This window comes from Pimephales promelas, chromosome 8, assembly GCF_988280905.1.
Source record: "Pimephales promelas chromosome 8, fPimPro1.hap1.1, whole genome shotgun sequence".
NCBI lineage: Eukaryota > Metazoa > Chordata > Actinopteri > Cypriniformes > Leuciscidae > Pimephales > Pimephales promelas.
Genome location: NC_142776.1, coordinates 14,781,927 through 14,798,232, shown reverse-complemented (window position 1 = coordinate 14,798,232; position 16,306 = coordinate 14,781,927). Strand labels below are relative to the sequence as shown.

The 16,306-nt window shown below is 37.3% G+C and overlaps 1 protein-coding gene across 1 annotated transcript in view; it reads left to right on the top strand.

The window, feature by feature from the left end:
• nol11 (nucleolar protein 11) overlaps positions 1-16,306 on the top strand; it is a 93,226-nt gene that overhangs the window by 53,570 nt on the left and 23,350 nt on the right. The window contains exons 5-8 of the mRNA XM_039693820.2: positions 2,531-2,588; positions 2,691-2,832; positions 2,914-3,117; positions 16,199-16,275. Coding sequence (XP_039549754.1) covers positions 2,531-2,588; positions 2,691-2,832; positions 2,914-3,117; positions 16,199-16,275 — 481 coding nt within the window. The remainder of the gene's footprint in view (positions 1-2,530; positions 2,589-2,690; positions 2,833-2,913; positions 3,118-16,198; positions 16,276-16,306) is intronic.

The window sequence follows — 16,306 nt, the reverse complement described above, 5'->3', positions numbered from 1 at the left end:
CCCGCTACGCCGGCCGCCTTTAGGGCGTTTTGCACTAGATGATAACGGCCGCTATGCTGGCCGCCTTATTCTCTTCGTCCACTTAAGATTCCCCCGGTGTGTTTTCCCCCTGGGATGTTTAGTGGTTACATAGCGCGCACGGTGTTGACCAGATGTTCCCGTAGCATAAGCTAGCTTACGCAATACGAGAGAACCTCTCGTAAGAGAACGAATCGGTTACCTAACGTAACCTCGGTTCTCTCTAGATGAGGGAACGAGTATTGCGTTCCCGGCCGTGCTTGCGCCACCAGCATTTCGCTTCATGCTGAAGAATCGACGAACGAGTCTGGGAGAGCTACTTTTATACACTGTAGCCACGCCCCTTTCGGCGGGCTCTGACGCAATGAGCGAGCGCCGTCCGCTCATTGGCCGCGGGCTCAGCGCCGCTCTCCCATAGGTTCGTGCATTCTCTCTGAGCAAACCAATGAGCTGTTAGCTAGTCCGCTCATGGTCTGCCTCAGAGAGACTGCGTTGACAATGATTACAAATAATTTTTTGGCTTCAACTTCTCAGCAAAGATGAATCTTTCCCGTAGCGTAAGCTAGCTTACGCAATACTCGTTCCCTCATCTAGAGAGAACCGAGGTTACGTTAGGTAACCGATTCGTTTTTCGGCGCTGCGCCACCTACCGGTCCGGAGATATGAGAAATGGCTATTTTTGCTCATAACTTCTGAGCAGTTTTTTTCAAAAATCATAAATATGGTCTTCTTAGATTCAGGGCGTCATGTCGACGTTTTGGCTGTCGGCCATTTTGAATTATGTGCTAAAATGCTGTATTTTTTGAACGCATGAGCGAATTGTTACGAAACTCTGTATGGGTCATCAGTACGATTCCCTGAAGGAGCCTGAGAAGTTTCGAAACAGCGCCACCAAGGTGTGAATTTTTTTCCAAATGCTTATAACTTTGGGTTTGGTAAACTTATTTTCACGGGAGTCATATTTTTGAGTTCCTGACTCGTTGCCGAGTCCAACGATACCACACATGCTGGGTTTTGTCTTACGGTTGGTGTAGTGTAGCAATTTAGCGTGAAAAAAAAAAACATTTGGCGATATCTTCGAAACCGCTGTTCGATCGAGACGAAACCACTGTCAGAAAATTGGAAACATAGGTCGATAGCTATACGCCTATGCCCAAATGCGAAAATATTGATAGTAAGGGGTAGTAAAATTCAAACAAAGTCATGTGTCGGTCATTTTTACGTGTTTTTTCATATAAATGTCTATAACTCTGAAGCGAATTGAGATTTTCAGTAAAATTGACACATGTATGGGCTCACTCTGAGGACGCATAAAAAAAATTGTGGGACTGAGCCTCTTGGGGGTGCTATAATAGAACAAAACGTGAAATTCCCATTGACTTCAATACAGTTTTGTGATTTAAATGCTATACTAAACAAATGCATTGGTGTAATATTACAAACTCAGAATGTGTGAACACCATCCCCTGAAGGTACTCAAAATATTTTTCGTGTCGATTGATTAAACCGTTTTCGTATAGCGCAGCAGAAAAATTGAGGCATGATGCTAAAAGCACTATTCAGGCTTTATCTCTGCAATACCTTGACATTGACACCAAACTTTATATGTGTCATTGTCACTTCACTCTGACCACATCAGTTTTGTAACTGCGCCACCTATTGGTCGAAAGTGATAAATCATAGAAACTGTAAATAAAAATATGATTTAATGGATTTTCAGCCATTTCGCCTACAATTGTCTTTAAATGTCTTTAATTGTTCATTGTTGCAGTTGGTCTGACATTTTCAGCAATGTTGGCATGTCTTGTCGTCTGATTGTGCTTGGCCCCGGTAATGGCTGCTTGCAGCTATATTTATTTATTTATTTTTGAATTATAGCCTATTTATATCAGAATTTGTCAACCTAGACTTTCAACCATCAACATTTAATTTATTAATATGTATTCGTGTACAAAACAACATATAAACATCTTTTCCTATTCTAATTTGCCTGGAAACACTTCCAACGCTTGTGTGTCGCGTGAAAAATAGGCGTCATTTCTATTTCTAGCATGCATGCGTTTTCCGCGCGGCTCGAGCGTGCCTGAGACTTGCGTGTCACTCAGGCAGTCTGCAAGCTCTATCCTGTTAACATGGGAGCCGAAATAAAAACGGACACGCCACGCAGCTGAGATGCCGCCACGCAGCCATTGCGTCACAGGGCACTCTGTTCCTCCGCATAACTATTGATGTGTTTTAAAAATACTAAGAATATAATATACATGTATATCCGAGTCCTGATCGGGAGGTAACGTCCGATTCCGATTGAGTCTGAAAACACGTGATCGGGCCCGATTTCCGATCACGTGATCGGATCGGGACATCCCTAATACTAAGTTAATATTCAATTATAAGCTAATACTAACAGATAACTGCATTAGCTCACTACTTGATGTCCAATGCTATTTTCTGCAAAGACTTATTTTAAATTAAGTGCAAGTTTCCTTATTAAATTTCTTTCTCTTTTTCACAGATGGAGTACTGTTGTTAAGGCAGAGCACCAGCTTGTTGTTTTGTTCAACACAGAACAGGTTCTCTCTGAAGTCTTTTTGAATCATTGTTGATCTTTTGTTCTATCTGTGCATAGTGAGGGGAACCTGTAAATCAACTCTAAGGTTTTGTGTTCGTTTCAGAGAGGAGAGCACTGGCTTTATGCTCAAAGATTTAACCCCAACACCCTTGTGAAACACAGAATTGAGACTGAACCTGGTCTCTCTGCACCTATCAGTTTCTCTGCCACATGCAGGGGTTGTAACATACACCTGTTGTACTTGTGTAAGTCTCTTAATTTATTATCATCTTACCAGAGAGACAATTTTGTACTAATAGCAACCCAATGACTCTGCATTATTTCAGATTTGAATGGCAGCTTGTATGAGAGCGTGTTGCCACTCAGAAGTTCAGCAACAGTAGCTGAAGGTGTCCAGGCTCTACCTCGCTCCCTGCGTCTTAATCTGCCTCTGGGGGAGGAAGAACTGAAATCTGGTGCTGCTGTTGTGCTTGATGAGGCTCATGTAGCTGTGGTAGGATTCCCCCACCTCTCTGCTGGATCTTGCAAAGGTGTGATGCTCCATCCTTAATCCCGATATTCCATCTTATTCACTAGGGGTTGTGTAATATTGTTGATGTTTATCTTCATTGTGCTAGCTGATTATTGACCATCCACTTGAGTCCAGAGAGTCTGCATCACTGTGTGATGTGGCCTAATATGTTAAACTAGGGTTCATGTGGATTGGTGAGTTTATGAAACTTTTACTCACCAGTTGGATGGTAACCTTTTTTATTTATATGAATTCTAACAATGCAATTTTGAGAGAATGTGATATGCCATAATGTGATATATCAAGAGTGGCACTGTTTTTGTTTTGTTGGCAATATTGACAATTATCAAGATAAATGTCAAATCTTATTTATTTCAAGTTTAAAGATGAACTGAACTGAAATTTGGAAAAAGGTGACATAACAGATGTATTTTATTAATTATCATTGGTACAATTTTTAAAATGGCAGAATTTGTTAAAAGGGATAAAATGGTACATTGAAAGTGTTGTTTTTGTTACACGGGCGCCACCATGTTGGATTTCAACATTCGACTACGTCACTGGCATGGTAAGCCACTCGCTACCTACCCGCACCAGCAGAACAGCTGTAGCTTGTAAACAGTCTGAGGCGCGCTGACATGACTGAAGAAACAGAATTTTTAGCGACACACTATCTAGAGATATGTACTTTCGTCAATGAGTACATGAAACGTCTGACAATGTCTGCATTAAATGTTTTATTTACACAAGTTACAAGTTCAACACATCACGTTAACGTTACACGAATCCTTGATATTCGGCTGAGGGGAAAAGATTCCTGATGTATAGTTCACGGTAAAGGATGGGATTCTCCTTTCTAAATGCACCCTCGCACATAGAGTGAACTGCCAGTACGCTGTTAATCTAAACAGTCTGAGAAAAGTATAACAAGTTAGCCCAGCCTAGTTGCTATTCATAAAATACCCTGCTACTGATGGGGCGCTCGCGCCTCAGCTCGGACATCCATTAGAGACAGCATAGCCTCCTCCAACACGTTTCTCTCACCGAACAGCATCCGAAATGAACGGTGCACGACGGTGATTCCTTTTTTCGCCGATCAATATATGATCCAGGTTGACCTCTCTGCAAAAGATCGACTCCTGTGCATTATGCATACTCCACAGTGCTCGCTCCCACAGTCACTTCTCCCCAAACAATCCTGTACTGTAAGTGAAGCCTAAAACTGATCGTCCTCCATGTGGTGGTAGTCAGACACTACCGGCCTGTCCCTCGCGGGCTCAAATGCGTAATTCATGCCGTTAAAAGTGTGTATATGGGAACTGCAGCTGTTGTTTATGGAGCTCCGCGGGTCCTACCATGCCAGTGACGTCATCGAAATTGCCAGCGCTAACAAGCGCAATTTTGCGTTGCTTATAAAAAGCTATATTAATATTTTTTATTAAAATGTTTAGTGTAATTTACTTTTAATTGTCAAACACGTTTTCATCGTCTTTTTTTTTTTTTTTTTTTTTTTTTTTCAGTTCATCTTTAACCCTCTGGGCTTCTTCGTAAATGGATTACACTTAGCTTCCTCCCGGTCAAAAACGAAGCCTTAAAATTTAACTTTACTTTTCCCCAGGATAACCGTTCAAATATATTTTTGTTCTATAATATTTTCTGATTATTATTAAGAATTTTCAGAGTTTTTTATATTTTGCATTACTTATATAATTTTTAAGAGCTATTTTTTCCATTAGAATTAATATTTTTTTTTTTATTTTATGTTTATTTTTATCAAAATAGTGCCAGCTTAATAAAAAAAATCTTCAAGTAGATGAGCGCCACCTTGTGGCTTTAAAAAAATAGTTACATGTGTGCAATGTCCTGTACAGCCTGTAGGCTGCCTATAGCTTCCTATATAAATACATAGGAAGGCTTTTTGATTCCTGTTGTTGTTTTAGACATGATTTCTCCATCTTATTCGTTTTTTATTTATTTAGATATACAATTAGATATTATAAAAGACAACTAATTAATTTTTTTATCAATTTTTTTGATAATTATCAGGTTTTGCATTATGATTACAATCAAACTATAGCATTTGGTTAGAAAGGGAACACAATGCAAATATTTTTGTTACTCAGTATTTGATCATTCAAATAATTGAACAAAATAAGGGATGGCTAGTGATAATTCAAAACAATTTACAGACATTTTGCTATAAATTGGTATTTTTTCTTAATAGAATATATTAACCTCTTAATTGTTGCCAGAGCGCTGGCACACTGAAGCGTTTTTTTTTTTTTTTTTTTTTTTTTTTTTATAGTTCAAAGTTACTATCATATTTAAAGTTATTATCTTAACAAACATCATTAAAGGTGCCCTCTGGGATAAAAAATCAAATCATACCCCATATTCCATACCAAATGGGGGCAGTATACCTCCAGAAAAATACCTCCGCGGCTGCGCGCACTCATGTCTTCAAACAACACGGGCGAGCGCTGTGTTGCTCTGTCTCCCTCGTGCATTTTAATCAAATCAATTGACACGATAGTGAAAGGTTGGAAGACCGCAGTTTCATGTGGATCATTTGGAGATTTTCAGAGATTAGAGACTAAATGAACAACATATCAATACTAAATTATAAAGGCCGTCTCATAGACAAGTCGGTGCATTTCGACGATATGGGAAAATTAAACCCCAGGCATTTCTAGTTTATGGTATTCGTTTTGTTCATGTTACATTTTTATCATTAGTTTGAATTAATTTGACAGACAGCATTCCCTGATGTGGACCAAGCTAGCGCGTTTCAGAGCTGCCAACTCTCACAAATTCACTGTGAGACACAACTTTTCACACACTCTCATGCCACATCAATTTTGTCATGCACAGAAAAGGACAGAGACCGATCTCAGCTCTCGGATTCTGTCAATTTTATTACGCAATTCAAACAATAAATGCAGTTTTGGCGCTTGTAAAAATGTTAGACGACAGATCCCTAGCGCACGTGAACCGATCATCTCTACTAGCTAATGGTAAAAGAACAAGAACACTGTTGAAAGATATGTTACAACTTACCAAAATGTATTCCTCATGCATAATGTCGACCAATCATTTTTTTTAACTCATCCCTGAACTGAAATTTAGTAGTGGGCTGTATTTCCACATGACTGACATCAGGTTCAAGTACACACAAGCCGGCGCGAGCGCGACTCACTCGTGTACATCAGTTTGGCTGATGGTAACGTTGCCCGCCCGCATACCGCCTCCCATGGCCGAAACTGGTATTACGACACCTGCCGGGCCGGGGCTAGTAATTTAGCATGCTAATTTAGGTTTATATCTCGGCAGCACTATAACTTGTCAGGTTTTAAATGACATCATTGCACTTATTTCTTCTCATTCTTTTGATGTGTGTAGTTCATTTTTTGGATGTTTTTACCTCAATTATCCCATATGGCACCTTTAAAAAGATATAAGACTCAAGTTTCAGTATTTGTCCACTATTGTATTACGAGAAACTTATAGTGACAGTTGTCTTAATTTGTGTCAGGAGTTATGTAATTAAAAAATGAATCTATTCTTTTAATATGAATTATGAGCGTCAGCCGCTCCCATTCAGAAAAAAAACTCCTGTGTTGTCTTGACAGCGCTTGACAAAACGATGTCCCTCAGGGCTTTTAGCTCCACAATGTGCAGATTTGGAAAAATATTGATAGATTCTCATAGGTTTACATCATATTTCTATAGACAAGAATAATATTTATTGAATTTATACCCAAATGTGTCCATGTAATCTTTGAGCGCTGGATACTCTGATGTACTGTGTTCAGTCCATACCAGCAGCCTGAGGGCACCCTATGCACCGTATAGTCCATATATGGTACACACGAAGAAGAGCCATAATCATGTGACATTCCAGTCACTGCCTGACCAACAAAGCTAACAGAGATTGCTGTAACATGCAGATAAAGATGTTTGAAGACAATAAACATGATTGCAATGATATTTGATTTACGTGTTCTTCGAGCCCTGTCAGGTATATTCAAAATAATAGCTATATTCATAATGTAATGCTAATCGAAATAGACTTTATCATTGTCACGAATACTATAAAATTATATATTTTCTGTATCATTTTTTTTTTATTATCTGAAGCTAAATCAGATCACAAAAGGTTATTTAAAACACTCGACTTGCGTTATAAAGTAAGTTTGGAACAAATATTATAAATTCTTGTGTATTGATGGTGTGCTAAGCTAATATGCTAGCTAGCTCTAGGTGCACCTGCCTCCCCATCTGTTTTTTTCTAAATATAAATGCTTACTGAAATGTTAATTTATTTATTTATTTTTTTCTAAAAAGGTCAATTGATACAGTTTCATAGTGAAGTGAGAACTTTGATAAAAGAAATGACTGCTCGAAACAGTGAATAGCCAGTCCTTTAGTGATTATAATGTAGACAAAAGAAAAGCATATATAGAGCCATAAACAGGCTGGAGAGGTGTTAATGTGTGCAGGGGAGACTGACCACTTAATAGGGCTCGTTTGTACCCCAACACAATAGAGTCAATAGACTGAATAGATGCTAGACAATGACAAACACCAGTTATCTGAATGACACCTGGCCGTTTATTTTAAATGTAGAATTAATTAGTCATAATGAAAAAAAACAACAATTATAAATGGCTTCAAAGTTTTGTAAAGCTATTAGAAATTTGTTTTTATGAAACATCTTCATGAAAATAAAATGGAAGTTGGCCCTGTAGCAATCTAGAAATGCACTGCAGCTAAAGCCATATATGTGTGACCATTTTATATTTAAAATCTTAAAATGATAAGTCTAAAACTTTATTTAGTTAAACGTTTTTCCAAGATCATGTCAAATTACTTTATTTTGATTATACTCTAAAATGCAAGCTGATGTTAAGTAATCTTCTAAGTCATCTATTCAGTCTATTGTCTCTATTGTTTTGTGGTGCAAACGAGCCCCATTCAGTCTGTCTCCCCATGCACACATTCACACCTCTCCAGCCTGATTATGGCTTTAAATATTTTTTTTTTTGTCTGCATTATAGCTACTAACGACTGGCTATTCACAGGCTGTTCATAGGGTTTCAAACCCTAATTTCTTCAAACCCTACAATCTTCTGTGATCTAGTTTGGTTTCAGATAAAAAAAAATATATTTTGGTTTGTAAAATTCTTATTGTAGTTGCTCAATTAATTGGGAAAAAATAGAAGTAAAAACGATACAAAAACACAAATCATAACTGCTTTTTTGGGTTGAAAATGCAAGGAGTATAGATCTAGGCGATAAAATGATAATTATTGAAAAAAATTTTCCTCTAACAAGTTTAATAAATGTTCAATATAATGTTTGCACACCAAACGTCGAATGAAATTGCGCTACTTGTTTGATCTCTACCACTCAAACCATTTATTAGCTCGCTACAAACTGCATCAGCTCGGTACAAACGGCTCGGTACGAATATTCTGTGCAGAGAGCGCCCTCAGGCTATTGGTATGAATTGAAAACACAGCACATCTCAGTAAGAAGCGGGAATTATACCACGGCTATGGCCGCCGTTGCCCTACACTTTTTCCCGTCATGCCCCGTGAAAAAAGAAATCATCCTACGGCCACAGTGGCCTGTGTGCCATGGCCCTGTCCAAGTTCCATGTATAAAGTGCCTGTGCAGCATAAAGGGCTTGCTTTGAATTACAGCGAGCCACCCAAGAAGTCTCTGAACTTCAATTAGTTTGTGGATTCGTGCAGGTGCAGTGTCATAATCATGTCGATGATCTCACGCCTCAAAACAGCAGTGAAAGAAGCATGTAATGTCAGCACCAACAGAAGAACGACTCTCAGGCAAATATTAGCATAGCAAACAAGCTAAGCCGGTGATGATTAATGTGGTTAAGGTTAGGATTTGACTGAACGTAACACTTACCGTTATCTTAAACCTGTTAACCGTTTCCAGTGCGTCCGCGCACAAGTGTTTTATTTTTTAATAGTTCAAAGTTACTATAAGATTTAATGTTTTTACCTTGACAAACTATACATTATTAAAAAGATATAAGACTCACGTGTCAGTCTTTGACCACTACTGTATTCTGAGAAATTTATATTGACAGACAGTCATGTCTTAATTTGCGTCAGACGTTCCCATTCATAAAAAAAACCCCTCCTGTGCTGTCGTCATGACAGCGATTCACAAAACAACGTCCCTCACGGCTTTTAGCTCAAAAGTGTGCAGATTTGGCGAAATATTGATGTATTCTCAGTTTACATCAGATTTCTATTGACAGGAATAATATTTCATTGAATTTATAGCCAAATGCGTCGATTAAATCATTATGAGCGCTGTGGGCGCTCTACTGAACATTATAGTCCATATTTGAAACACATGAAGAAGAGCGTTCGACAATGCATGAAAACCAAAAAGATTTAATAGATCGCTGTAACATGCAGATTATGTCGTTTTGAAGACAATAAACATTTTTTGCAATGATATTTGACTTACCTGTGTTCTTCAAGCCATGTCAGGCATTTTCATAATAATAGATTATATGTATAATGTTTTGATAATCAATAGACTTTATCATCGTTGCAATATACATAAAATACTATATTTTCGGTCTGACTTTTTTACCTTCTAGAATGTAATCTCTCTCTCTCTCATTAAAAAATGTTTTTTTTATTTTTTATTAAAAAATTCATTCATGTCTTATTCCAAATTAGGATGTTATGGTATTAATCTGAATGGGAAAACCATCGAATTGTACTCAATGGCCTTTGTGCCCTGTCATATGGCCTTGGTGCCCCTAAAAAAAAAAAGAAAAGGTGGAGGCCAAATGGCCTTGCCCCTAAAATTACATAATTCCCACCCTGATTTCATCGACACATTTTAGTATAAATTCAATAAATACCTATTAAAGGGCACCTATTATGCCCCTTTTTACAAGATGTAATATTGGTCTCGGGTGTCCCCAGAATGTATTTGTGAAGTTTCAGCTCAAAATACCCCACAGTTAATTTATTATAACCATTTGAAAATGTCATTTTGGGGCCTGCTTAAAAATTAGCTGTTTCGGGGGGTATACCACCTTAAATGCAAATGAGCTGCATATCCCCGCCCTGCCTTTGGGGCGTATACGTATAGCAGTCGGTACTGAGTAGGGCTGAACGATTATGGAAAATAATCTAATTGCGATTTTTTTTTTTTTTTTTTTTTTTTTTTTTTTACCAATATTGCGATTGCGATTTAATATGCGATTTAAAAATAAAGTTTTTTACCTTCTGTATTAGTGGACAAAGACAAGCAATAAATCATTGTACAGTAGGGATGGGAATCTTTAGGTAGCTCATGATCTGACCTACTTTTTTTCTTTTAATTAATCTTAATAACACTTAAAATATATATTTAATTACATGTGTAAAAACACATACTTTAAAAAATAAATATATTAAAAAAAACATTTAATTAAACCAATTACATGTTAAGAATTTTAAATAGGCTATATAAAATAATATAGCTTCAAAATATAAAAGCTAGTAAATAAAGAGAAACAAAAAAAGCATTACAAGCAATAAAGAAAGAGTGGTCTCAGTATTTAAAAGTAGGCTGTCTGAATGTTTTTCATTCAAGAGCTGGAGTGATTTCCCCTCAGTTTAGATATGATAAGCTGCATTCACACTAATGCACATATCTCTTTTGAAATAGTAAATGTGGTTTGTCCTGTTGGTTTAAGATATAACTGACCGTGTTTACATTAATTTCGCGTCATAAAAGCATTTTGGCATGCACGTTTATGCACATTTAACCAATGTTCACGGCTCACGGCCGCATGCACGAGCGCTCTTCATAAAGCACGCGTTAGTATTTTAAAATGAAAGCAGCCTTCTCAGTGATTTTCATAGTTTTAATATACAAGTCAACTGCATTCCAAAACACATAAATAATGCCTCTGTGAAGCATTTGTAAGGAAAATTCCCGCGGCAGAGAACGTGCACTGCAAGAGTACCGTTATAACATCAAACAAAGCGGCAAAACCTGTTCAATGAAGCCCGCGAATGTCCTTGTAATTCGGTTGAACCCCGAACTTTATGACATAACGTTACTATGTTTCGGAAGGTTCTAGCGGTGTCGTGTGTGTGAGTGAGGAAGAGAGAGAGAGAGAGAGAGAGCGAGAGAGAGAGAGAGAACATAGAAGCAAGCAGAACACGGTTCGTTTCTAAAGCACGCGCAGCGTCATCACGCATCTGTGTTTAAAAACTAAGCTCAGACTCGATTCTGAAATTCTCTGAATCGATCCAGGATTGTTGGGGAGAAAATAAATAACACATACATTAAAAATAAACTGTTCTTTTCTGAACGCCAGACCGCGTAGCGTGGCAAGTAGGGGTGGGGAAAAAAATCGATTAACGATGCATCGCGATGCGGACGTGGACGATCCTGAATCGATTCACAAATGTCAAAAAATCGATTAAAAAAAAAATGTTTTATATGTATTTATAATAACGTAATATTGACGGAACGCGAAAGACGGAACTCTAAAGCGCGGAAGTGCAGTGGCGGGACCGTCTGTGGCGTGCACATAATAGAGATGAGATGGCACGCGAGATCCAAACACTTTCCTTGTTAGGTTAAAAGCTGACGTGTGGAAATATTTTGGCTTCTGAAGTTGAAGGGGGAAAGGAGCTGGACAAGAGCCGCACTAGTTGTACGCTTTGTGGAATAAAACCAACGACGGAAACACGACAAATATGATAAGCCATATGACACCTTTCCAGCCAGAGGAGGAAAAACACTCGGCTGCACCAGTCGTTATATTATTTATTTACTACAAGTATGCTCCTAGTTCAAGCACACATTTATTTTCCTGGTCGTTCTTTGTAATGTTAATAAAATATATTGTGCATTAATTCTTTATGGGTCATTAATTTGTACTTTTAAAGCAAATTATTTATAGTCACACACAAAAGCTTCAGATAATCGATTTGTAACATTATAAATGTCTTGTACTTTAACTTTTGATCAACTTAATTTATCCTTGATGAATAAAAGTATAGATTTCTTTTTTCTATTGCCCAAAAAATTAAATAAAAATTCTTACCGACTTCAAACATTTGAACGGTATTGTTTAATGTTACAAAAGCTTTCTATTTCAGATAAATGCTGTTCTTTTGAATTTCTAGGTGATTCTCTTAATCGGGTGCCCTTCAAGTCCCCCAAACTTGCTTCAAATATTTTCAATTGAAGGAAATCACAAAATACATTTTAATGCTGTCAATTAATAGAACCAGGTGCATTTGCATTATAATGCAACAAAATTGCTTTTGAAAAAATTTTTAAAGTTAATAAATGTAAAGATAATGAGTTGCCTAAGTAGTAGACAACAAGCATGTTTGCATGTCCTCACTAACCATCATTATATTTTCAATGAATATCAAACAAATAAAAAGTGCAATTAATACCAAAATGTTGCTGCTGCTAATATAATCATATGTTGATCTAGTGTATTTTCGTTTACTGTTGTGAAATGGAAAATCAATAATCGGTAATCGAGAATCGTTAATAATCGAAAATCGACTGTAATCGAATCGGGACTTCAATAATCGGAATCGAATCGAATCGGGAAATCAGACAGATTAACCACCCCTAGTGGCAAGTTGATGCTTGATCTTGCAGACTGCTTTTCTCTCGCGTGTCACGTGACCAGTGTAATCGCAGCTCTTGCGAATACAAAATCGCATTTCATCATATCGCGATTTTATCGCAAATGCAATTAATCGTTCAGCCCTAGTACTGAGTGAGTGAGAGAAACCGCTGTTTTGAATGTCATTCAGCGTACTTTTGAATCGGAATATATAAATAGTACGAAGAGACTCCGGCAGAATAAACACAGATGCGAATGGACCAGTACGTAACGGTATGGTTATTTGATACATTTATGTACTTATAGAGTTGTAATCGCGTCCCCTTTGAAATGATGGGCATGTGCAACGCACACACACAGACACACAAACACTAACGCTGGCGCAATTTTGTGAAACTACATACACATTTTGTGAAAGTTTGACGTACAAGCGAAATTACATTTATGCGAGGGACCTGTTGCGCCATGTTTACTTGTCATACAGGTGCTTCTGTGGCAAATGTGAGAAGATGGCTAACTTACAGAACAACATATGCAGTTTTTAATACAATATCTTTAAAAATATATATATATATTTATAAACGTGTTGTTACACACTATACAAACAAGGTTTAAATTATATACACAGACATCCTACGATGACGACGACGACAACAACTTTAGATGTATTTGTTGTTGAATTGGCTGACATCGACTGAAAAGACTATTTGCTCAAAAATCATAAAATACACTTACTGTTACTGGAGGTGACAGTGGAACAGTAGACAACAATCCACACTTGAGGATTAATTTTAAGCTATAACAACAGGATTAACCCACGACAGAACATTTATTTTTCCAAAAGACATTACCGGCTGTCGTTGAAACAATGGAGGATGGTGTGCAGATCACCGAGGGCGGGGTCTATGCCACAACCACACTGTCAATCAAACCCCTTGCTCAATTCTACGTCACAAAGCGCTGTATCTTAGAACAGCTCGTTCTGAGACAGGGCATATTATTTATTAAGATTGTAAAAAAAAAACACTGGGTGGATTTGTATCATTCTAGGGTGGTTTTGCTAACACACTGCCAACACACATTTATGTTCAAACACCATGTAAAAGTGAATTTTCCATAATAGGTGCCCTTTAATATTACTGCTTTTCACACCTGAGAAAGATATCAAGAGAAACTATAGGGCTGCAATATTTTGGGAATACATTTATTTTTCTGGTTACAATTATTAAATATATATGAACACCAAGTTTGTTGTGCATTGTTATAGCATATATATATAGGGCTGCATAAAATAACAGATAAATAGCAGGCAGCCTATATATTGTTAAAAAGAAACACTTCAGTAACACTACACTAGACAAAAAAATATGAAAAATATATATTCAAAAGTTTCCATTCGTTATGAAATGAGATTGGAGAAAACCTGTGCCTATAATGTTTGGCATGTTTTGCTTTTCAAACCCACAGCGCGAGTGACTCACTCACCGCGTGCAGAGGACATTTACTGAACCGATCCGAATCCGCTCCAAACTATTAAACACTATTGTTACATTATACATATCTACGTTTCAGCAGATATCAGCAAACATACATGTCTTAACATTATAATATTCACCATTGAAGAGTAACTAATCCTTCTTTTATCATGCTGTGTTTAATTATCGAAGATAAAAACATTCTTGTGTGTACATTCACTCCAGTCTCATTTCATAACATTTTAGTCTGGCACCAGTTTAACTAGTAGCTACAATGTAAAGAAGGCTGTATACAACCATAAGATGTGTATTATGTGTCTTACCTTAATCTTCCAAACTCGACAAAAAGCAGAGTGAAAAGAGTTTGTTTAGAGGTGATTAGGGCGGTAACAGCTCTGCTTCCTTTACGTGGATCATTTGAATAGCTCGCGTGGGCGTGGTCGCACTAGCGCTAATCAGCTCGGCCTGGAGAAAATGTACATGTCGTTGCTTTCATACGAATTACTTAGACAGAGAATATTTGTTTTTGGTTTGATTTACATCATTTAAAAATGGAGACTTAATTAGTGTACACAAATAAAAGACATTTAACAGTTTTGAATGATGTATAACACTTGCCTGTATCACAAAAACCGACAGTTATTTGAGTCTCTTATATGTTAGGCTGCTGTAACTTTAAGCACAGATCTAATATATAATTATGCGTTTTCTTTGTTAACTGTTTACGTTCACATAAGACATAACTGACTGTGTTTGGGGATATTTTGACTTGTGTCCATTCAAGTAAAAAAAGATTAGCAATGCACCGATTACAATTTTCTAGGCCGATTCCGATTTTCATTGAGTTTGACCTGCCGATGCCAATTTGAGCCGATAATCACCATATACTTTTATCCAAACTGAATAATAAAAACAAGTTTAATTGGGTGAACTTTTTATAAATATTTTCTATAAAGAGTCATTTTAATTTCTGACACAGCCTACTCCAGTTCTTGTTAAAACACACTAGACATGCAAATTTTGTGCATTTTGGGCACTTTTTGTGTTAAATTTATTTTGTCCATCAAAAGTGTGCTTTCACTTTAATGGAGCGTGAGCGGCGCAGCAAAAATAGACTCGGTGGCGAAACCACTTCACTGCTGCTCATGCGACGCTCCTGATGTGAATGCACTTGTTTAACATGCACGCTGGAAAAAATGCGCGCCGCTTGCAGTGTGAAACGGTCATATTTCACAAGGTTTCCTACATGTGCGTTCCGTGTGCATTTGTAATGCTGATGTTGCGCAATGTTAATCATGCACCGCCCGACTGCATTTGACCGGCATAAAATCGGCATGTCAGACTGACCGGCCGGTCGCCGATCATGGCAGATCACATGAAAATCGGCAAATTCCGGTCACCAGCCGATCAATCGGTGCATCTCTAAAAAAGATGCTTCTCAACTGGATCTCAAAATACTTGTTTAGTGGTTGCGTGATCAACGCTCAGTGTTTTGAATTCATTTGCTCTCGTAAGCTCGCGCTGTGCTGCCGTTTGTACCGAGATGATAAATTGTTTGAGTGGTGGAGATCAAACAAGTAGCGCAATTTCATTCCACGTTTGGCGTGCAAACATTATATTGAACATTTATTAAACTTGTTAATAGAGGAAAATTAATTTCAATAATTATCGTTTTATCGCCTAGATCTATACTCCTTGCATTTTCCACCCAAAAAAGCAGTTTATGATTTTTGTGTTTTTGTATCGGTTTTACTTCTATTTTTTCCCATTTAATTAAGCAACTTCAACAAGAATTTTACAAACCAAAATATATTTTTACAAATTTCTACTTACCGTTATCAATAAAATGACAATCAAATTGTCAACACCCATACTCTTCACATTCTTATCAATGACATTTAGTGCTGGATTTTTTTTTATTCTTCCCTCTTTGATCACTTGATATCTGATTGGTGCAATAATCATTGGAATTTTGTCATTCGTAGATTACCTTTGCATCTGGAACACTCATTTCCAAACTCTTCAGGCTAGTAAAGAAATGTCAGGAAGGATCTGTAGTCAGGTATGGTATTATTATTATTATTATTATTATT